The sequence below is a fragment of the Arachis hypogaea genome, chromosome 17, assembly GCF_003086295.3.
Source record: "Arachis hypogaea cultivar Tifrunner chromosome 17, arahy.Tifrunner.gnm2.J5K5, whole genome shotgun sequence".
NCBI classification, from domain to species: Eukaryota; Viridiplantae; Streptophyta; class Magnoliopsida; order Fabales; family Fabaceae; genus Arachis; species Arachis hypogaea.
In genome coordinates this window covers 105,554,990-105,579,615 of record NC_092052.1, presented here as the reverse complement: position 1 = coordinate 105,579,615, position 24,626 = coordinate 105,554,990, and the positions used below count along the sequence as shown (strand labels likewise).

General features: G+C 34.3%; 1 protein-coding gene and 1 non-coding gene across 9 annotated transcripts; both read right to left on the bottom strand.

Annotated features, from left to right (window-relative positions):
- Window positions 1-414: 414 nt before the first annotated feature.
- On the bottom strand, window positions 415-518 carry LOC112768670 (small nucleolar RNA R71). The gene has a single exon (XR_003186072.1). It is a non-coding gene; the product is annotated as a small nucleolar RNA R71 (small nucleolar RNA).
- A 12,109-nt stretch (window positions 519-12,627) lies between these two features.
- LOC112766206 (serine/threonine-protein kinase STY46) lies at window positions 12,628-16,783 on the bottom strand. Of its 8 annotated transcripts, XM_025812096.3 has the most exons (17): window positions 16,655-16,783; window positions 16,300-16,527; window positions 16,112-16,232; window positions 15,948-16,009; window positions 15,721-15,837; window positions 15,561-15,627; window positions 15,358-15,468; window positions 15,040-15,090; window positions 14,623-14,792; window positions 14,447-14,554; window positions 14,094-14,167; window positions 13,812-13,987; window positions 13,518-13,613; window positions 13,324-13,404; window positions 13,165-13,218; window positions 12,911-13,045; window positions 12,628-12,816 (listed from the first exon to the last, which is right to left on the bottom strand). In XM_025812096.3, exons 2-17 carry the CDS (start codon window positions 16,488-16,490, stop codon window positions 12,766-12,768), a joined length of 1,665 nt encoding a protein of 554 aa, XP_025667881.1. In that variant the 5' UTR covers window positions 16,491-16,527; window positions 16,655-16,783; the 3' UTR covers window positions 12,628-12,765. The 8 variants fall into 8 exon arrangements, 7 of the variants coding, with proteins under 7 accessions (XP_025667881.1, XP_025667882.1, XP_029150545.1 ...); XR_003815349.2 differs by lacking the exon at window positions 16,655-16,783 and having other exon boundaries at window positions 13,514-13,613; window positions 16,300-16,619; XM_025812097.3 differs by lacking the exons at window positions 15,948-16,009; window positions 16,655-16,783 and adding an exon at window positions 16,010-16,047 and having other exon boundaries at window positions 16,300-16,616.
- Between the last annotated feature and the right edge of the window lie 7,843 nt (window positions 16,784-24,626).

Genomic DNA, 24,626 nt, shown 5'->3' with positions numbered 1-24,626 from the left:
GCTGTTAATGCTAATGTGGCAAATCTAGTTGGGAATGAGCAACCTAGAAGAGTGCTTGGCTCTTACACTACTCCTAATGCAGATCTTTATGGCAAAAGTATTGTGGTGCCTCCTATAGCTGTGAATGACTTTGAACTGAAGCCACAACTAGTTACTCTTGTGCAACTGAATTGCCAATATCATGGCCTCCCTCATGAAGACCCAAATCAATTTATTTCTGATTTTTTGCAGATTTGTGATACAGTAAAGACCAATTGAGTGAATCCTGAGATATACAAACTCATGCTCTTCCCATTTGCTGTGAGGGATAGAGCAAAGTTGTGGTTAGATTCTCAACCCAAGGAGAGTCTGGATACTTGGGACAAGGTTGTCACTGGATTTCTGACTAAATTTTTCCCACCTCAAAAGCTGACTAAGTTAAGGGTGGAGGTTCAGACTTTCAGACAGAAAGATGGTGAGACCCTTTATGAAGCTTGGGAGAGATTCAAGCTACTGACTAGGCAATGCCCTCTGGACATGTTCTCTAGATGGACTCAGCTGGATATCTTTTATGAAGGCTTATGTGAAATGTCCAAGATGCGCTTGGATAATTCTGCAGGTGGTTCTTTGCACATGAAAAAGACACCAGAGGAGACTATTGAGCTTATTGAGTTAGTTGCTAACAACCAATACTTATATTCCTCCAACAAGAATCCTTTGCACTCTGAGACCTCTCAGAAGAGAGGCATTTTGGAAGTGGAAGCTGTTGATGCTCTTCTTGCTCAGAACAAGCTTTTGTCTCAGCAATTAAATCTAATTACTCGACGGTTGAGTGGAATGCAAGTTTCAGCTGTCAACACTCAGAATGCACCCCAAGAAGCCTCTTATGACATGACAGGTAATTATATACAAAATGAAAATTATGATTATGCTCAATTTTCTTTTGAACAGGTCAATTACATGGGGAGTGCTCCTAGAAATCCCAATAATGATCCCTATTCTAAGACCTACAATCAGGGGTGGAGAAATCACCCAAATTTTGGGTGGAGAGAGCAACCTCAGAGGCCACAGAATTTTAATAATAATTCTTAGGGTGGTTTTCAACAGAATAATTTTAATAACCACCAGTTTCAGTCATCTCAGTAAGCAACTTCTCAGCCCCAGCAAAACAATGATTTGGAAGCAATATTGGCAAGTTTTAGACAGGAAACCAGAGCATCAATCAAGAACTTGGAGATTCAGATGGGTCAATTAGCCACAAAAGTTAATGAAATTGATCAAAGGACCACTAATAGCCTTCCTGGTAACACAATTCCAAATCCAAGAGAGGAATACAAGGCTATCACCTTGATAAGTGGACAAGTGGCAAGTACGGAAGCACAAGTTACTGAGGAGCCATTTGAAAAGGAAGCTCCAGAGGAGAAGAAGGAAGAAGTAGAGCACGTCCCTCCAAAGCGTGCGGACAACCCATTCCCAGACTCTCTTGACACTTATCCTACATTGCCAAAGGCTCCTAAGTACAAGCCTAAAATGCCATATACTCAGAGACTTCAAAAGGAGACCAAGGACAAGCAGTTTTCAAAGTTCTTGGAAGTCTTCAAAAAGTTGCAAATCAATATTCCTTTTGTTGACGTTTTGGAGCAAATGCCTCTCTATGTCAAGTTCATAAAGGAGCTATTCTCAAAGAAGAAGCCTTTAAAGGGAGATGAGACAGTGGTCCTGACTAAGGAATGTAGTGCCATCATTCAGAATAACTTGCCAAGGAAGATGTCGGATCCAGGGAGCTTTCAAATTCCATGCACCATTGGGAGCACAACCTTTGAGAAAGCATTATGTGATCTGGGAGCAAGCATCAATTTAATGCCCTTGTCTGTGATGAAGAAGCTACAAATCCAAGAGGCACAACTTACTAGGATAGCATTACAGATGGCAGACAAATCTATGAAGCCTGCATACAGATTAGTAGAGAATATCTTGGTCAAAGTGGGTAAGTTCTTCCTCCCAACAGATTTTGTGATTCTTGACACGGGGGAGGATGAGAATGCCTCTATAATTCTAGGAAGACCATTCCTAGCCACTGGGAGAGCTCTAATCGATGTGGAGGTAGGTGAATTAGTGCTTAGAGTGCATAATGAGCAACTGGTCTTTCATGTCTACAAAGATATACATTCAGCAGGTGAAGAAGAGAGGTGCATGCAGACTGAGCTTCTTACTCCAAACCTTCAAGAACCCCCTGATGATGCACAGCAAAATTTGCAGCTCAAACCTCCTTTAGTAACAATAAATAAAATCCCTCCTGACATCAAACCTGAGTTTGGTGTCGGGAATGCATCATCCACAAAGGAGGAGGTCCCCAAAAAGAAGAAAGTACCCAGGGGATGGAGAAACAAAAAGATCGCCACTGAAGGTTTCTCCCCATGAATGAAGGTGGTGTTGACTAGCAATCCAGTGTGGATTTATACAGTAAACAGAATTCTCTCTTTGGAGCATATTGAGCTACTTTATAGGGACACAGAAAAGAAATTCACAGTGAGGGGTGAAGAGCTGAGCCCTTATGATCCTCCTCCTTAGAGGAGCTAACCGTCAAGCTAGTGACGGTAAAGAAGCACTTATCGGGAGGCAACCTGATAATTTCGTATCCTTAGTTATTTTTCTATTGCATTGATTATATTATTTGTTTGATTTTTATTGAGTTTTTACTGTCTTCCTTTGTTTTACGTATGCTTGATCATGCAGAATTTTTAGAACAGGAACCAGACACTTAGAAAAATTTTTGAACACTTTGGAAGATGTTGAGTCTGCCAACTCCACGCTGAACTTGGAATTTTCCAAGTTCAACGTGGAGTATGCGTAATAGCTGGACAAAAGGCACTGTAAAGTCCACGCTGAACTTGGGATTTTCCAAGTTCAGCGTGGAGAACGACGTAAATATGGAGAGATTAGCCAAGAACACACGCTGAACTTGAAATACCTCAAGTTCAACGTGGGATGTGCATAACAATTGGGAGTTCACTTCGGGAGGCTCCACGCTGAACTTGGCTTCTTCCAAGTAAGTTCAGCGTGGAGAGAAGGCATGCATTCAGGGGCTTTCACGCTGAACCCACCCATTTCCAAGTTCGACGTGAAGTAACACATCCACGCCAAATCCTTATTCTTCGCCAAATCTACACATAATCTCCTATTCCCATGACCAAATCCCCATCATATTTGCCCCCACCTTCCCTGATTCCCTTCATTCATATTACCCCAATCCTGTCCCACAACTGTCACCCGTGCCAAGCCCTACAACCCTCCCTTCCTACCATTCCATACATATACTACCCCCCTCTTTTATATATATTACTACCCTTTCTTATATATAATAACCCCCCTTACATATATACGTTTCCTCCCCCCCCCCCTATATATATACGTCCTCCCCCCTTCTATACATATATATTAAATAAATAAATAACTATATATATAAAATAATTAAAAAAAAATAAAAAAATAATATATATATATATATATCTTTTAATTATTTTTACCTCTCTTATCCTTTTATTATTCTATTTTTTTACATACTAATATTTGTTTTTCCTCCTCCGTCTGTCTTTTTATGTCCCTCTCTATTTTCAGTTCTTCTTTACTTGAGGACAAACAAACTTTTAAGTTTGGTGTTGTCGCTTTGCTTTTGACTTTTCTGTTTATTTTAATAGCACTAAAGAGAGGCGAATCATCTCCACAGAGGAGCACAGCCAGAAGAATGAGATGGCCACTAGGATAACTGAGGTGGTTAAATTCCTTTCATTCTATATTTTCTCATGTTCTTATTATGATTAGGTTCCTGTTTTCTGTTTATTTTGCTATTGCATGATTAGTTATTATTTCGATTCCAAGGTTCTAGTTTACTTTACCGTTTATTTTGTTATTTGATTTTTTTATGTTGAAAAAGAGTGTCTCATGTATTGCTCACTGAGCTTGAAATCAAAAGAAAAAAAAGAATAATAGAAAGTGATGTGATGCATGAAAAGATTGAGTTTATATTAAAGAATAGTCTTATTTACTTAAATGTGGTAGTATTATTTGTGATTCTGAATACATGACATGAACAATACATATTTGAATTTGAATCAAAGGATGTTGATGTATGTGGAACAGGAATTTAGATAACTATTATGAATTTTCTGAATTAAACAAAAGCTTAATCCTTGAAGTAAAAGAAACAGCAAAAGAAAAATAAAAGCAAGGTCCAAGGCTCTAAGCATCAATGACTAGGGAGGTCAGACATGATAAAAAAAACTCAAGAGTTGTTTCCCTAGTAATATGCTTGTGGTGTTCTTGTGTCAAGTAATCCTTGAGACAAAACACTTAGAGTCGAGATCAATTGCATTCAGCAGAGTATGCCAAAGGCTTTGAGCACCACTGTCTGGGAGTAGCTGAAAGAAAAATCAGAACTTCAAGAGAGTTCCCCAGTCAAGTGCTTGTGGTGTTTCTGTGTCAAGTAAAGCTTGAGACAAAATATTTAAAGTCACGACTAGGCTCAAGGTGCAAAGCACCAAAGAAAAGAGAATTAAAGTAAATTTTGCTGTGTTCAAGGATTAAACTGGAGTATAAAGATCAGAGAATTCATAATATGATCCAGATTCCAATTCCGAATGACACTGACATTCCTCTGATTCAAAGGAGAGTGAGATGCCAAAACTGTTCAGAGTTACAATGAATAAACCCCATTTTAAGAATAGACTTGAGCATAACTAAACTCTCACTTCTCATGCAAATTCACATCTTGATCATGCACTTATTTTGGTTGCTTGAGGACAAGCAACAATTCAAGTTTGGTGTTGTGATGTGTGAGCATCCTATCTATCTTTTCCTTGTGAATTTGCACTTGAATTGCTAAGTGTAATCAAAATTTAAATATATTTTGGCCACTATGGATGCTACTTTGAGTTGTGCAAAATTCTATTTATTTCAAGTAGCATTCGGATGGATTTGACGGAGTTTTGTAGCAGAAAAGGAAGAAAGCGAATGATGTTGTCAATCATGACCTCCTTGTACTCAAACAGAAATAACTCAAGCTACAGAGATCTAATTGACGTGATTCTAGCGGCGTTGGAAAGCTAACTTTCAGGGCTTTCCAACGATATATAATAGTACACACTTCTTTTCCAGCAATCTCTGCCTCCTCCACATTGAACTTGGCCCCTGCCAAGTTCAGTGTGGAACTTGAAAGCTCCCAGGGAAGCACACGCCACATCCCACGCTGAACTTGGGAAAAGCCAAGTTCAGCGTGGATCCTCAATATCAAAGTGGTCCTCAGGCTTCCATACAAGATGCGCATGAAGACAAATTAATTTTGATTAAATTTATATTTTATTTTAAAATAGAAAAAGATATTATTTTAGTTTTAGGAAATATATTTTACATTAATTAGGATTAGATATAAAAGGGAAAAGAATCAGCCCTTCGGCCGTCCTCTCTTCTCTTCTCTTCCACCTCATTCCGCAATTTATAGTTTACCTGAATCCTAGTTTTCTCTCTGAACCATGAGCAACTAAACCTCCACTATTAAGGTTAGGAGCTCTGTCTATTGTATGGATTGATACTATTATTTTTCTATTTTAATTCATGTACTGATTTATATTTCAAGAATTACTTTCGTTCTTTATCTTATGAATTTGGGTGGAACGGAAGTATGACCCTTGTTCTAATTGAGTTCTTGTATAACTTGGAAAAGATCTTTACTTGAACAACAGCTTGAAAACATATTCTCCTAAATTCTAATTATCTGGACTTAACGGGATATGTGACATATAATCCTCTTATATTTGGGTAATTAGGGTTTTTGTGGCATATAAACTAGAATTGAACTTCACCCTCTAATTGAAAATAAGTGACCAAGGAATTAGCGGTTAATGAATTTTAGAGGAGACTAAAAAGGTCTAAGGAATTAGGGTTTAGTCACATATAGTTTGCCATGAATTAAATCTTGCATGATTAAAATAGTTAGTAAAAAAAGTCAATCCGGAAAATAGATAACTCTGAAGCCTTAACTGTTTCTCCATATATTATTCACTACTTGTTTACTGCTTGCTTTCTGATTTATTGAATTTATTGTTTCATGCTTTTGAATTCTCAAACACCATTTTCTGTTTGTCTAACTAAGTAAATCATTTAACCATTGTTGCTTAATCCATCAATCCTCGTTGGATCGATCCTCACTCACCTGAGGTATTACTTGGTACGACTCGGTGCACTTGCCGGTTAGTTTGTGGTTATAAATTCCGCACCAGTACGCAGAATGGGCTAAACGATAGGCTCGCGTACGTGAGCAATGCTATGCGACACGGGGATGGTTGCCTACCCAAGGGCTCGAGTACGCGGAGAAGAGGCACGTACATGAGATGGTCCAATTTTACACTTCTGCATATGCAGATATGGCATGCATACGCGAAACCCTTATTTTTTGAAAGGTGTGTTTTTAAGTTTCAAACAATTTCTTTGGTTTTTCAAACCTTTATAACTACTTTCTAAGGTCCAATACCTAGTTTCTAAGTATAGGGAGAAGAGTAAGCCAATTGAGGAAGTTAATTGATAGTGGAAAGGGTTATAAAGTGAAGGATTAAGATTGATACAGTGTGAAAGTGTTGAGTGTGATATGAATGAAGGCTGTAAAGATGATGATTATAATGATGAATTGAAATTGAATGAGACATGAGTTGATGGTAATGGTGACATTGATAAATTATGAATTAAAAATCTATTTGTTGACACATTGTGGCAAGATGTGATGTGACCGAGCACTTTAACTCCCCGAATTTTCCCATGGGCATATATATATATATATATATATATATATATATATATATATATATATATATATATATATATTAATTTGAGATTGAAATTTTTTTCAGGGATATATTTGAGTTTGGGATTTTTTTTTCCATGGATATTTTTAGCTTGGGGTATTCCCTATGGATAATTTGAGCTTGGAGATGTGCGCACAGAGGAACTGTCCAAGGTTGGCTACTAGACATGTCGGGTTTGGCTATATAACCGACAGATGAGACTCATCAGCTATCGAACAGGCATACATCATATGTATTTGTATGTTTTGCTTGATTGTGCATTGCTTTGGTTTTCCTAACTACTTAACCATGTTTATCTGCAACTTGTTTACTTGATGTATTTATACCCTACCTGTGTTTTCTTTGTTTGACTTGTATGTGTATGTATTTGAGAGACCCTCTCCAGACGGAGGCGTGATGAGGGTTGTTCCACCCGATGGTTAGGAGGTTCGGAGGAAACAGAAGGTTAGAATCCCTTAGATAGATTACCGAATTTCTGATTTAGTATAATCTTTAAGCTAAAATCTGAGTGTCAGAGTTTTAGGAATGCCTCTAGCTTTCTCAGGACCTTATATATTATCTATGTGGGTACCTTAACCATACTAAGAACCGCGGTTCTTATTTCATACATATTCTATTGTTTTTCAGATGCAGGTCGAGAGGCACCTCGCTGAGTATTTTGGAGACTCTTGGAAGTAAAGAACTATCTTTTGGGACTTTACATTCTTGTGTTTAGATTGTGTATATATGTAGTTATGTTCTCCTCTATATATAACCTGTATTTTGTCCCTCTTAGAGGTTGATATGGAGAAAAAGGTGTTTATTTCTGTAGTTTGAGTTATCTTTTGGGTTATATATATATACAATTTGGCTGGCCTTAGCTTCGCAGGTCTGAGCTTGATATTTGTATCTTTTGAAACCCTATTTTTTATATATGTTCTATCTTTTCTTTTGATCTCATTTATTTGATTTACGCTTATCCGGACGATTGTGATGCGATTTTCTATTGCACTTTGTTTAGCTTCTTCAAGGCTCTTTGTTATAATTTCTTTCAACTATAGTTATATATACGTCTTTTTCATTTAGAGGTCGTAATACCTCGCCACTTCTTCTTTATGACTTAAGCATAAGGCTCTGTGTGGTAGGGTGTTACAAAAAGTGATGGAACTCATCGTCGGGAAGAGAGGTGACGGTGGTCGATGTTGTTGGGAATAAGTAGTATGACCACAATCCAATCAATCATGTGTCAAATAATTTGTTATTGTTATTATGTTAAAGGGTTAATATAACAAGGTTATTCTTGATTAAATTTAGAGGGTTAATATAACAAGGTTATTCTTGATTAAATTTAGAGGTTTATCATTGTGATAGTAATCATAATATTGAGAGATAAATCTTTTATAACTTAATCTAAATTGTTCTTGGTCATAGGAATATTAAAAAGGACATTAATAATCTGAAGATATATATATATATAATGGTCTTCATTGGATTAAGATTAATAGATCTCAGTTATTAAATTATATATATAGATGGTGCATATAGAGAAATTACCATTGAACTGACTCATTTTGAGAATTCCTAATATATAGTAATAATTATCGCATATTTGTCAATAGGATATTTTCAAGATGAACATCGTAATAGAGTTTCCTTTGACCTGTGAATGGTATTTATTATACTTTGATTCTAGACACCTAATACCCTTGGGTGCTAGTTGAATAGATATTGGATATAATTTAAATACTTATAGAATTAATGATTAGTCAATAAGAAATCCGACAACTCTCAGTAAAGAGTTTGAGCTCTATGATTATGATGACTGAGATGAATAAAACCTTGGTCATGGGGATTGAATGAATGAAGAAATGACTTTTTTTAGGTCATTCACAGTTCATTATAATAATGGTAACAAGTTAGAGTTTTGATAATTAAACCATATTTTAAGGGTTAACCAAGAGCTGAAAAAATAGAAGGAATTATACTTTGTTCTTCTTGGATTCTTAGTAAAATATATTACTTCATACTATCAAATCGTTAAAAAGTGTTGCTAGATGCCAACCTTGATTAGTAAATTTAGTATGACTAATTTACTATTCGCTTAGTATTAAACCTATTGGGTCACACACTAACGAATGTTCTAATCTTTGCTAAAGAATTATTTAATTATTATTTTAATTTGATCAAATAAATAATTATATTATTTCAAATAGAATATTATTATATTTTTTGCTAGCACGAAAAATATAATAATAATATGATAATTGAGAATATTAAATGAGAATTGAGAAAAATTAGTTATTTTATTTCTAAATTTGAATTATAAATTATGAGAACCTAACTGATTCTGTTTTAAATTATTGTGATATGATTTATAAAATTTGAAGGGTTCAAATTTGAAATTATAAGATATATATATATATATATATATATATATATATATGCTAAGAGTAGAGGAAAAATATTAATAACACACAAGTGCTTTATTCTTTTACCTCTCCATACATAAATGTATGTGAGTCTAATTCTTAGAGAAGAATTTTATGATGTGCAAAGAGTTGCAACGAGATTTCTCAATTTAAATCAGATATCTATTGGTAAAAGAGTTGACAGAAAAGGTTAGTCTCGATGTGGATACACATAACGCTAGTGAAAATCACTTTCTCCTTCGATGGTACGAAGGCGTTATGTGTATCCACATCGAGACCAATCTTTGCTGTCAACACTTTGACCAATGGATATCTAATTTAAATTGAGAAACCTATTTGCAACTCTTTGCGCACCACAAAATTTTTCTCCAAGAATTAGACTCACATACATTTATGTGTGGAGAGGTAAATGAATAAAAAACTTGTGTGTTATTAGTATTTTTTCTCTACTCTTGGCATACATATATAGAGTATGAGATTTGTTACTGATTTTAAATTTGAATCTCAATTCAAATTTAAATCATATCTTGTAATTTCAAATTTGAATACTTCAAATTTTATTAATCATATCACAACAATTTAAAACAGAATCAGTTAAGATCTCATCCAAACTTAGAATTCAAATTTTGAAATAGAATAACAAATTATTCTCAATTCTCATTTAATATTCTCAATTACATATTATTATTATATTTTTTGTGCTAGCAAAGAATATAATAATATTCTATTTGAATTAATATAATTATTTATTTGATCAAATCAAAATAATAATTAGATTATTCTTTAGCAAAAATTAGAACATTCGTTAGTGTGTGACCCAATAGGTTCAATATTATGTGAGTAGTAAATTAGTCATACTAAATTTACTAATCAAGGTTGGTGTCTAACAATACTCCTTAACGACCTGATAGTATGAAGTAATATATTTTACTAAGAACCCAAGAAGAACAAAGTATAATTCCTTCCATCTTTCCAACTCTTAGTTAACCCTTAAAGTATGGTTTAATTGTGAAAACTCTAACTTGTTTTCATTATTATAATGAACTGTGAATGACTTAAAAAACTCATTTCTTCATTCATTCAATCCCCTTTAAATCATACCCAATATCCATTCAACTAGCACCCTAGGGTATTAGGTGTCCGGAATCAAAGTATAATAAATACATTGTTAAAGAAAACTCTATTACTATATTAATCTTGAGAATATCCTATTGACAAATATGCGGTAATTATAACCATTAGGAATTCTCAAAGTGAGTTAGTTCAATGGTCATATCTCTATATGCACTATCTATATATTAATTTAATAAATGAGATCTATTCATCTTCATCCAATGAAGACCATTATATATATATATATATATATATATATTCAGATTATTAATGTCCTTTTTAATAATCTTATGACCAAGAATAATTTAGATTAAATTATAAACGATTTATCCCTTAATATTATTATCACTATCACAATGATAAATCTCTAAATTTAATCAAAGACCTTATTATATTAACCCTTTAATATAATAACAATAACAAATTATTTGACACATGATTGATTGTATTGCGGTCATACTACTTATTCCCAACAATCTCTCACTTGCATGAGAGCCAATCATGATAGATTGGATCTTGGACATATTATTATCTCAATAGGTGTTGATGTTGCTGCCGCTATTGTTGTCGGAAGAGGTTTTCGCCCAGCTATTTTTCCCCTTGCGTGGCTGCTGCTGCAACCATTTTCTCCCTGGTCTGCCATGGTCCTGCCTCTACTACCATGCTGGTCGCCATTAAAAGAGGAGGTCGAAAAGGCCGTTAGAGCTGTTGTTGTCCACTATTGCTCCATTTTGTCCTGTTCAACCTTTTTTCGCCAGGAAAACACACTGGAACTTCCAAATTCGCCGACAACACTGTCTCGCTGCTGTTCTGGTCTAGATTCTTCCCTCAATCTGCTCCATTTTCATCATATCTCTGCCACCATTTTATTTTCCTGCCTTGCTCTTCTTATTCTAATTTATTTTTCTGCCTCTGTTCTGTTTTAGATTTTCCATAACTATATCTATATTTGTCTTTGTATTCGATTTGAATTTATTGCTTTTGCCTGGTGTTGTGGCCACTATCGCTACCGTGAGAATCGAAGTTGTTGCCACTGTCTCGTTCCAAATTCTATACTCTTTTGTTCGATTCTACTTCAACCTTTCTCACCTTTTAATTTGTCACTCCGGGTCCAATTTCTTTTGTCCCTTGGGACCAAGTTGTGAGTAGGCTTTACATTTATAATTATTGACTTCTGGTTTATGCTATTGTGACGAGCTTTTAATTATATTTATAAAATTATTATTGAAGAATTTTAATTTGATTAGAATAATTGATTTATTAGGGTTGAATAATTATTTTTGTGAAGCTCGTACCTTGAAAATTTACAATGAGACTATATGTATGTTTGATGAAGTTTTATATTATTTTATAACATTTAATTTTACTTGAATATGTATTTTTGAAGCGTTGGAAATATTGTTGGTACTCACTTACATTGAAATTGTGAAATATGTTTGAAAGTTCTTATGATTAAAAAGGATTTCCGATGAGAAAGTATTATTTGATTTAATACTTTATACATTTGATAGATCAAAGATTTATTGTATTTGAAATTATATGTTTTGAATTAGTTTGGGAGGCTCATATTAGAAAACCGTAGTTAACGGCGGTCATAACGTTAACTTAGATGCATCTAATTCAGATCTCAATTAGCAGGGACATTACTAGCCTAACGTGTAGGTCACACGTTATATCTGTTATTCTGTATGGCCACACGAGAAGAAAGGGTTACCCTTAGAGGTGGAGCCACCCGGTGTGGATTATTTGATTTGATTTTTGTATTGAGAACTTCCTTATTGATTCATTTATTAGTATCAACTACTATTTTCTAAATAAAATTACTTTAAGAATAATGTTTATATGGTCTCATGTGGATTATAGATATATTGTCTAGTCACTGAGTTACAAAATTCATTCCGTTTTCAAAAAAAAAATATTTTTCAAGAACAAATACTTGAATATGTGAGTCCTTTTGCAATGAATACATATTCTTTATTGAATTTCTAGATGTTATATACTTCATATGTTACGGACAAAATCCAACTATATTAATCTATTTTGTGTTTTGCTAAAAATAATATATAACTATTCATTCTGGTATTTGTAAATTTATTAAAAATATTTATAACTTTTTTATTTAATTTATATTCAAATTTGTTATGTTTGTTAGAGAACAATTTTTATGAGTACCAATAATGACTCATTTTGGTCGTAACAAACAAAGCGAAGAAAAAGATAAAATGGATCGAGTAAAAATACTCATGAGATTAGCTAGATACACTTTCTAAGAATGTTGGTATCAAACATCACTTTGCATTATTGCATGTGTTTATTATTCACATCTGCAGTTAGAGGTCAAAGGGTTCCAAAGCATGATGAACGAACGACCTAGATTGAGAAATTAAATATCATTGTTTACATATGTCTTCTCAGCCTGAAAACGTTTCATACATTCCCTTTACCTCACCTTTCCCAGCAACCTGTGTTGGTAGAAAAGATAGCATTCTTTTATAGAAGCTTGAATTACACCAAAAACCGTTAGGAAAAATATTATGTCTAGATTCTAGAACCAACCTTCATGGTTATGTGCAACAGAAATTCCAGAATTTCTGTGAAATTCGGTCTTGAAGATGGATCTTGGTGCCAGCACCGGTGAATTAATTCCACCAACATTGGATGCGTGTGCCTTGGAATTTCCGGCCTCAAACCCTGCAACAACTCATTCACATTGCTAATATTAAACCGCAGCCTTTTACTTCTAATCGTTCATTTAACCAACTCTAAAAAATTCATGCATTGATCATAATTACTTAATAAAGAAACACTACCTTTTGGGCCACTCCAACTGCCGCATGCAATGGGGACAAATGCTCATAAGGAAGCTGTAATTCAGTCATGCATGAAACATATATATATAAGCCGTGAATTCTGAGAGACCATTATTTTATTATAACTTAACAACGAACACCACCAACAGAAAGCTTTACCTTTCCTGTGAGAAGCTCCCAAAGGACAATGCCGAAACTATAAACATCAGCTTTGTGATCATATGGTTTATGCTCAATCACCTTCCATATGCATGCACAATAATCCAGGGATCGGAATCAGCGGAATAAAAAAAATCCATAATTCATAAATTCGGAAAGACAAGTAGTAATCAACACTGGCAATACATACATACCTCCGGAGCCATCCACCGATAAGTTCCAGTTTCTGCAGTCATCACCCCGGATTGATTGTTCACTCTAGCCACCCCAAAATCAGCAACCTTAACTACCTGTTAGTTTTTCTTACAATATAAGATCATACTCTGCTTCGGTGTTCATGATATTGGAGTTTGAAGTTATTACTACCTAAATTCTATCAACGAGAACAATTAACAATTATGTAGTATACAATTTGACAACATTAACTAAGAAATCATACATAGACAGTAAGGTCTAAAGTAATGTAGAAGATATAAGGACTTAATTACCCCTTTATTATCCATCAAGAGATTAGCTGTTTTGAGGTCTCGATGTATGATATCATTCTGGTGCAAATATTTCATTCCTTCTGAAACCTCAATGGCAACCTTAAGCAACCATGGGAGAGAAAGCGCAGCCTTCTTTATATGAAGAAAGTCATACATACTTCCACCAGACATATATTCTGAAAAATAAAAACAGATTACGCATTCAATTGACATTGATATCACAACCATTGTATTTACCTTGCCAACAATGAGCAAAATATAATCCACAATGATAAATTTTACCTGTGACAAGGTAATGGTTAGGGGGTTTTGTACAGGCACCAAAAAATCTCACGACATTTTTATGTTGAATTTTACTGCAGGATTTCAATTCAAGTAAGCCATGTATTCTATGATAAATGTAACTATTCTTATGTTTTGGCTGGTGCACTTCACACACTAAATTTTCAAAATATGCCTTTGAACGCTAAACATGTCAAACAAGGCAAATCATCGTTTTTTTTAACTTTTGTGCTAAAGTTCCTTTTAAAAGTCCTTTTCCCTTGGCAATTGACTCTTATGGAAATGTTATTGAATTCAAAGAAATGAAGGGTGGTGTGCTAAATGTGATGAATAGAATTTGTAATAGAACAAACCTTAGGATATAGACTTCTTGATAAAACTCCCTCTGTATATTTTCATTCAAATTATCGTCCTTGAGAACTTTGATAGCCACATCTTGGTTACAGAAAATACCCTTATACCTGTGCCAGTTTGTTAGTTACATACTCACAAACATATCAAGTTAAAGAAATAAAATGATAATACTCACAGATCACTGAAAGATCCAGATGCAATTTTCTTTTCACATCTCAAACATCTTTCATCCCAGACATCATTTCCATTATTAGCAAAATTTACATGACTAGATATAAATTTGAACCCAGTATTCCCTTGCTCTGCTGTATTAATAGTGCCATTTTCTTTCAACTGAGGTTGCTTCTGGATTTCCGTTTTCCACCCAAAACATAACTTATAAATAAACGGTTTACGTAGATGGGAGAAATACTTAATTTGTTAACTCCGAATTAATAAGTTAATGCTTAATACTAATCTAGAACATTTAAAGCGTCTTGTAGGCATGTATTTCTCCACAAGTTTAATTCAATCAAAGAATAAGAAAATGTCTAACTTTTAATGCGTGAACATGCTAAAATGTATAACCACAAGCGGGACTATAAATGCCTACCTCGAGTTTTTGCATTTTCTTTGCTAGTACATGTTTTAATTTCTCTGTCTCCTACAAATTTCAAAAATGGAGGACTGTCAAGTAAACTGTTACATAGAAATGAGATACAAGTAGCGTTCAATCAGAGTTCATAGAGCTGGTAAGTTATAAAACTTAAAAATACTTGTATACACAATTTGATTCAAAGTAGTAGTATTACATAAAACAGATATATATCTTCTTGAGATAAATTTCTGTGCATGTTTTTCATTCCATAAGCTAAAATTTCCTTCATTATCAGTTACTACAATGAAAAATAAAACAAAAGGGACAAAATACCTCAACTGCCCAACCACCAACAACAAAAACATCCAGAGAGTATCCATCCAACGTCGAAAAAGCATGTGCTTCTTGAATGTCAAGCCCAGTCTCAGAGATTAAAGAAGTTAACTGCAGTTGCATCATGCAAGCTTGAACTAAAACAAAAGCAAACAAAACTAAAAATTCTGGTGAATTGTATTGGCTGGTGTGAACAAAACAACCTGACTGAGGAGTTTTGGCTTGTCATTTGTTGAAATTGTGATTTCATGCACTGGCCTGCATGAATTACTAGGAATGGAAAACAATAAACAGAACAAAAAGTTTCAAACGATAAACGCTAGTGAGTAAAACAAAAGTAAAGACAATATAAAGATATATTACCGGGCATAGTGTGCGTAAAAATTGAAATTGTTACTCTTATCTTCAGCTTGTAACTGACTTTTGCATAGATCAAGTTCAAGATTAGCTGATGAAGCAAAGGCTGGGGGTGGATGGAAGCTGAGAAATCATGAAAGAGTAAAAAGAAAGAATAAATATAATCGGTAAATATAAGTAAACTATAAAAGGATAAGAATAAGGACTTAAGTATATTCACATAATAATCATGCCTCATCATTGTGGCTGAAGTATCAAAATATTGAGGACTGCGTACAGCAGAAGAAGCACGAACCTGCATAATGCATGTACCAGCAACGCTTCCCTAGATATCTTGGTAGAGTAAACAATAATATTAGTTTCCTAATCCAATCTAACATATTGATCCACAAAGTACCTGAACAAGACGAACTTCAATTGCAGGTCCAGTTGCAATAGTAGGGAATCGTGCCATGTGAAGCAACCTTTTGTGCATAAGCACATCTTGTGCCCTCTCCACGTTCATATCCAACGCATATCTAATTACACTTACTCAGGCATAAGACAAAGAATTGGAAGGAAGATGAAGTAGAATGAGTGATGTACCTAGTTGGAAGGTAGTAGAAGTGAGCCCAAAGCTCATCATCAAAACCAGGAACTGAAGCCTCTTTGACATTCAATCCTTTAAGTCTACTAAGAACCTCGCCGTAAACTTCATCCTTCTGCTTCTGCTTTCGTCCACTCTGATTCCACCAAGAATTGCACACCCTGCTACCGCGACTCTCTGTATCTCCCATATGCAAAAATAGATTCACTCTTCTTATTCTCGTGACTCTGGAAATATATAGAAATCTTTTTAAATATCGTTGACGAAATTAAAAAAGAAAACTATACACAAAACAATACAAATATTATTTTTCTTTTATATATTATGTCATGCACTGAAAGAATATTTTAATACTCTTTATTATGCTATCCTTTGATAGCATCATCAATCACCCAACAATGTCCAAAACCAAACAAAATGGTGCCTTGTTTCACCCGCTCCCCACATAGAACATCACCATCAGACACAACTAAATAAAGCTTATGTTTTGGCATTGTTTAATTTGGTACGGCAATCCTTCCTTGCTTCTTATGGAGCAGTCAGAATATTCCCTGAATTATATTTTCCATTAATCATCAAGTCACTAAATCTTTTTCTTTTATGTATATTTAAACAAAAATATTCTTTGTGCATTAAAATCAATTACTAAAATTAATTATTATATATTTATATATAAATATATGTATAATTTAATTTATTTTTAATATATATTATATATTTTAATATATATTCTACATGAATGACATAATAATTGTTATTTAAATTTATTCTTTATCTTCTATATTCATTTTTTATGCAATTAATTTAATAATGGGCCAATTACTAGAGAAATTTCAAGGTGGTCTTTTCTGTGCCAATGTTAACACATTTGGTAACATCCATACTTATTATCAGTACAAGGATTTTACTATGTTAGATAATTTATTAGAAGAATCTATAGTTTCTATCATAGTTTGTCAAAATTAAGGGGTACTATGATTTGGAACTTAAAAAAAAAAAAAAAAAATTCTTATGCTACACCTACAAATCACAGTGATGCTACTTGCACATAGAGAAACGATATTCCCATAATTTTTTTTCTCGTTTACAATTCTAAATTTCTAATAGATCATTAATTTAATAAGAGATGAATCTATTGTGATAAGAATGCATGAGATGGATTTTTAAGGTTAGTTATATTTAAAATTTTAATTTTTGTATGCTTATAAATAGAGAAGAATAATGCACAGCAATAACAACAAACACTCTTTTCCTTTTTTATATGCTACGATATATAATATATGAATCATTTTTATTATATTGAGATATTAATTGTGGTGAATATTTGTAACACTTTAACTTTCAACATGTCATGATCGTACCAAAAGTGAGGCGTTACTGACCTGTTTTCCGTATTTACTATTTAATACTGAGCCTTTAGTTTGATTTCGCGTTTCAATTTTTAAGAAAAAGTCGAAAAATTTTGTTTCTATTAATTAAAATCATATATCAAAGATCTTCAAGCAATACTAGTCACATAGTTAGTAAGAATAATAAATATCATACAAAAGAATTCAAATGAAACTCAGATACAACTCCTATCTCTCTGTATAAAATAAAATTTTAACAAACAAAGGCGAGAAAATTCTAGGAAAGCAATTCAACACATAAACTTAACTCAAATAAGACTAGTAATCGACCACAGCTTCAAACTGAGTTTTCGAACCTGTGTCACTGAAAGGGTGGAAGATTTTTGGGTGAGAACAAACCACACATTCTCAGTAAGGAATGGAAATGCCGTAAGAGTAATGAAATAAGATGCAAATAATTAACTTTACTCAATAAAACTATATTTTTATCAAACATTTTGAAAATACACAAACTAATAGCACAGGAAACAGATCAACACACAAACAAATAGCAATAAGACAAATAGCACAATCAAAGAGAGACAAGATAAGCAAACACAATCAAATACAAATGTGCAAACAATGATGATGCATGTCTAGTCCTATCGCAGGTAATGAGCTCATTTGTCGGTTTTGACCCGCACTCGACGCAATCCGACTCGCAAGTCAGATAAGGCATTCCAGCGGCATAACCTCTGCAAGTTTCTACTTCTTGCAGACGCTGATTCTCCAGCTGAAGTATGCCGAACATGACATCTGCAAGCATAGATATCAGAACCGGACCAGACTGGCCGATTCGATCGGAAACCGGTGAACCGGTGGTCTGACCGGTTCGGTTGATGCTGTAGACCGAACACGCAATTGACTCGGTCAACGATGGTCAAATCCGTTGAAAACCTGCCGGTTCGTGTCTGAACCGCTGTTGACCCGTGCGAGTCCACGGATGCACTAGCGGGCCACAAACCACCGTAGGTGCTCCGCTGCCCCGAAATTGGTAAAAAACATTGCTGAAGGGTTCGAACAGGGGACCTACTGCATACAAGGTCCCCTCTTATGTCACTCTGCCATCACGTTTCTCATTAACATATACAACAAAAAATAATTATATACTAACTTTAAATGAATTTCATTTTTTATTTTTTTTAAACATGAATTCACATTAATACCAAGTTTTATTGTGTTATGTTTTTTTTTCTCTCTTGTGTTCTTTTAAATTAAAAAAATATTTTATACTAATAATTAATTTATTATCTTTTTTACATCATAAATTATATCTAAGAATTGATATTTAATTGTTATTAATATATTTATTAAAACATATATTTTAAGTTTTAATTTTTAATTTTATTTTTATAATTTTAGTTAATTATGACCGGATCAACCGGGTGAATTAGCGACTCACCGGTTGACCCAATGACCCAGTGACCCATGTCTCCTTGCTATGCTTCAATAGGGAATGCCACCAAACTGGTGCTTTCATTTGTAAATCTATGTGCTAGTTATTCTATATATTATATACATACATAACTGAATTATTTTATATTTATTTAATTTAATTTTAGTTTTATACTCAATTTTTTTAATTCTTTAAAATTTATAGAATTATTAAAATAAGTATAAAATATTTTAATATTTGCATTTACATATTAAAATGTTAGTAAAGATATTTATTTTAAATTTTTTAGAGTATTGAGTTAGTAGATTTTCGAAGATTTCGACTTAGGACTAATTAGTAGGGACATATAAGCATTACCACTAAATTTCACATGATAAATTAATGGAGGGACATAATGTGTTCATCATTTACTATCTTGAAGGACAAATTGGTACTTTATTTTTTTTTCAAGGGCTAATTAATCTGAAGTCGAAAATTTTAAGGTCCTAATTGTCACTTTATTCAATTTTTTACTATTTTATATTTTTTATTTACGTACGACCGGTTCTATCAGTTCAACCAGTGACCCACCGGTTGAACAAGTAACCCAGTGACGCAGTAATCTGACCGGTTCGATCACCGGTTCAGTTCTGACAACTATGTCTGCAAGTACTTGCAGGCGCTGATTCTCCAGCTGAAGCATGTGCCACTTTCTCCTGGAAGCCATTCCATACACACGGGCATCCCCGCACAATCATTCACACATAAAGCCCATGGCCTCCAGTGAGCGTTACATATCGCCGTCCTCACTGAGCCGTCTTTATTGTGTCAAGTGAGCGTTACGTATCGCCGTCCTCACTAGACACTTGGCACTAAGGCCCAACAAAACTCAATATCTCTTCAGTCACTGCTCTCTGCTCTTCTATGACAGAGGTCCCTTTACTTAATAAACCGGATTCAAGTCATTTTTATTTAAAACTAACACCTCTCTTTATAACCTTTCCAAACCTCCAAAACTACTTTACTTACAACCAGTTCTTCTTTCATACAAAAACCAATTCTTTCTTAACCATGATTTTTCCAACCCAACTTCAAAACCATTTTAGATTTAAACCTCTTTAAAAGAATCATTTATTAAATAAATCTCACTGCAGGGTCTCGAGATTTTAGGGAAGACGACAATCAAACTCAAAACATAAAGTCTTTCTTGATAAATCAAACCCAAACGTACATCTTTTCTTAATAAATCAAAAGCCGAATAATACTATTTCTCAAGTCTAACCGTTTTCTAAATATTTCAAACAAAGTCTTAAGTTTCATAATAAAATTTCGACAGCATCTCCCCTAAAACTCGGACTTTGCCACTCTTTTCGGGTCCCAACCGAACCATTCTCAACCTCTTTTCAAACATTTCCAAAATCAGAAATTATTTTCAAATCTCAGTTCAATACCAACAAATCAAACCACTTTTCAACTCAACAATCAGCTCAGCATTCCTAAACAATCATGAAATCAAATACATATTCATCACATTCAGTCACAAATGCAATTCAAACTTATCATTCAGTCATTCCAAACAATCATAAATTATTTGCAAATATCTACTAGACTTCCATGGCATTCATAAATTAAAAGAGTTAATTTCAACATGAAATCGCCTACCTTCGTATGAAATCAGAATCAATGAAAACTTTAAAGAAGCTTTCTGACTGACTGAGCTGCTGAAGAAGAAAATGTCAAAAGTCATCTGTGCCTCCTAGAACTCCAATTGGTCGAACTCAAAGGGAAGAAGAGCTACGTCACCGTCAATTTCTACCGGACAAAAATAACGCTAACGTGTAGAGGAGGAGGATACGAACATTTTTACCGGATTAAATTTTTAATTGGAGTTACATATCTCAAGAAATCAAAGCCAAAATATCAAAGAGCTTCGGTTCTCTCCCTTTCTCTCTCGGTCAATTTCCTTTCTCTGATTCTTTCATATTGGTTGGGTGATAAAGAAGCAAATGAAGTTAAAATGGTGATGATTAATAAATAGAATAACATGTGTCATGTTTATATATATGTTTACATGCAAGCAACCTTTGGTTTTCGTTATCTTTACTTCCTTAATGCTTTCGGCTGCTTTTTTTTTTCTTTTTTTTTTCTTTAAAACAAAATAATAATAATAATAATAATAATGAAAAAGTGATAATAATAATAATAATAATAATAATAATAATAATAATAATAATAATAATAATAATAATAATTTTTTATTTTTATTTTTAAAATATCTCATTATAATATAAATTATTTAAAAATTCTAATAGATTTTAAGTTTAAAATATTATAAAATTTAATTTAATTATTTTTAGAAAAATAATTTTTTTAAATAAAATAATAAATCATAAATAACTCATTTTTAATTTTCAAAAATTTAGGTTGTTATAATATTAATATTAGAATTATTTATTTACACTTCTTTATTTTATATTTATTTATTTATTTATTTATTTCACAACACGTTATCAATATGAGACTCTAATCAAAATTTAAGAAGACTCAAGTAATAAAATTTTATTATGTCAAAGCTACTATTTATCATGGATACTAGATGTCGAAATCCATCTTAATTCAATAAATATAAATAATTCATCCCAAAAGAATAAAGCCAAAACTATAATCTTCTTTCATCGTCATTTTGACGAATGATTGAAAAATGAATATCTCACACTAAAAGATCCTGCAGATCTGTGGAAGAACTTTGAAAAAAGGTATAATCATTAAAAGACATTGATACTTCCTCAAACTCAATATGAGTGGTGTAACACCCTACCATACAGAGTCTTATGCTTAAGTCATAATTCAGAGATGGCAAGGTATTACGACCTCTAAAACAAAAATTTAGTACGTATAGTAGTATAAATAATTGATTATAACTAGGAGCCTTTGTAGAAAAAGGGGGTAAACAAAAAACCGTAACTCGAACGCGCAACACTCCGATCGATAACGTAACGAGTAAAGGATAAGTGAACGCGAGATAATATATATACAAAGGAGTGTCAAAAACAGGAATATCAAGACTCAAAATCCGGCCGCGAAGATAACCGGCCTGAGCATAGCAATATATACATATGATAAAATAAGGAAAACCCCAAGGAAAATCCAAAGGGACACAAATACAGAAATCTATTCTCCAAAACCTCCTATAAGAGGAGTCATCACAGTTTGTATTATTTAATGGAGATAAAAGTATCTAAACAAGATATATAACCCAAAACAGAGTCCCGAGAACAAAGGATCTTCGCTAATCCAGAAGTCTCCAGCATGCCTCAACGAGAAGCCTCGCGTCCTGCATTTGAAAACCACAAAATCCGCATGGGTGAGAACCAGAGGTCCCCAGCACGGTAATAGCTTCCACATATATAATACATAATAATAGAGGAAAGCCGAAGGCAATCCTAGAACTTCCTCCAGATAATATCAAAGCTTATAAACAAGCTAAACCGTAAGTGGCAACTGACAGATTCTTCAATCTAACTAATACTTCCCTTTCCAATTCCTTCAGACCTCCCAACCACCAGCAGGAGTATAATATAGCAAACACAGTTATATCAGACAAGAAATTTACAAATAGGAACAGATAGGGCATTTAGACAATTAGCAAGTAATATGCAGTCAAATAGGCAATCTCAAACAATTAATGTAGTATGCTTATGATGCATGCCTGTCCCTAGTGGCTGATGATATCATCTGTCGGTTATAAAGCCAACCCGACAAGTCCTGGTAGCTAGCCATTGGACTGTCCCTCTGTCGTGCATCCCCAACTCGAGTTATACTCATCATAAACTTGATCATAATCATGATCCATATCCATCACCCTCACTGGTGAATATTTATCCATCACCATCACTGGTGAATATTTATGGGGGCGAGCTCATCCGAGCCTTTCACAGTGCCCGGCCACACTTACAACATAGGGTCAAAAGAGCTTCGAGTCTCAACCTGGAGCACGTGGTGGCTAGCCACTGCTTCCTCCCAGGGAAACCCTCATCTCCGGTAGTGGAAGTGCAAACATTCACAATTCATTCAACAGCATATATGCATTTATACTTAGCCATAATCATGGCTCCGCCGTAACACGGCAATAATCTAGCCATCCGGCTCACGGTTAAATCCATAACCAGCCAATTCATTAACAATTATGGCCCTTCGGCCCATGGCATAACAAGCACTTCCACCGCCATTCTCTGCATCTCACATAATCATCTTTGATCCTCATTGATCATTCATTTTTCCCTTGCTTCACTCGCAAGTTACCACATTCACTAGCCCTTTTTCTCATGCTAGGCATATCATAATGATTTAAGACATAAGTGGTGAGATCGGAGGCTTAGAAGTATGAAATTTGGCTTTTAAAACTCAAAAATCAATTTTGGGATGAAAACAGGGCCACGCGTACGCGCACTCCACGCGCACGCGTGGATGGCTTTAAAACTCATCGACGCGCAAGCGTCATACGCGCGAACGCGTGGGTTGAAAATTAGCCAAACGACGCGCACGCGTCAGACACGCATACGCGCGAATACATTGTGCCCCAGGCACAAAACTGGCACAACTCTGGCACAACTCTCTGGAAAATGGCTGGGCATTCGATGCAGCGCATCGACGCGCCCGCGCACACCACGCGCACGCGTGGATGTTGCTTTCTCGAAGAACGGCGCGTACGCGCCAAGTGCAGAATTCACAGATTCAACCCCCAATCTTCCGACGGTCATAACTCTCTCATTTTAAATCATCTTTCACCCGTTCTTCGAACGGCATGGACATCCCGGATCCAATTTCATTTCTAAACAGATTTGGCGCAAATCAAAGATCTGTAGTCCAAGTTATGTCCCGTCAAAGTATGCCCAAAAACCATATTTTCATTCAAAACCACAAAGTGCCATTTTCAAAACAAGCCACTTTCAACTCTTTTCAAAATCAATCAAAACATGCTAATTTCAACCCTTTTCTTTGAAATCATTCAAAATGTACCAAAATCAACAACAAGCCATCCTCAACTCACACATTGACATTTTACCAAAATTTCCAAAACTACCTCCAACCATTTTAACACTTCTCAATAAATGGCTAAAGGACAAACACAATCTCATGTCATACATCATTCCTCATCCCAATTTCCAATAATACCATTTCCAATCAACCATCATTATACATAATCATCATCATACTCACCATCAACATGGTACCACCCATCAATTCAACCTCAATCATCCATCAAGCATATATCACAACATGCATTTCTCATATATCACACAATCAAGGTATCAATATTCATAATCACATATATGAACACATCATATATCTCAACCAATCAACAACATCATCAATTCAATGCCTATCTTAGGGCCTCTAGCCTAAATATTTCCTACCACATTACATATTAGATACGGGAAACCGAAACCATACCTTAGCCGATTTTCCAAGCTCAACCGGAGCACTTCCAAACCACTTGTCCACAAGCTATCAAGGTATCAACACCTCCAAGAACAGATTTTATCACACAAAACCCTCTTCC

Coding starts and splice junctions, on each gene's coding strand:
- LOC112766206 (XM_025812096.3), bottom strand. CDS start 16,490: ATGGGAGATACAGAGAGTCGCGGTAGCAGGGTGTGCAATTCTTGGTGG. Junction 15,091..15,357: donor TTGGTGGTTGGGCAGTTGAG/GTATTTTGTCCC, acceptor TGAAATTTGTAG/GAGACAGAGAAATTAAAACA. Junction 14,168..14,446: donor CAAGAAGTCTATATCCTAAG/GTTTGTTCTATT, acceptor GAAATCCTGCAG/TAAAATTCAACATAAAAATG.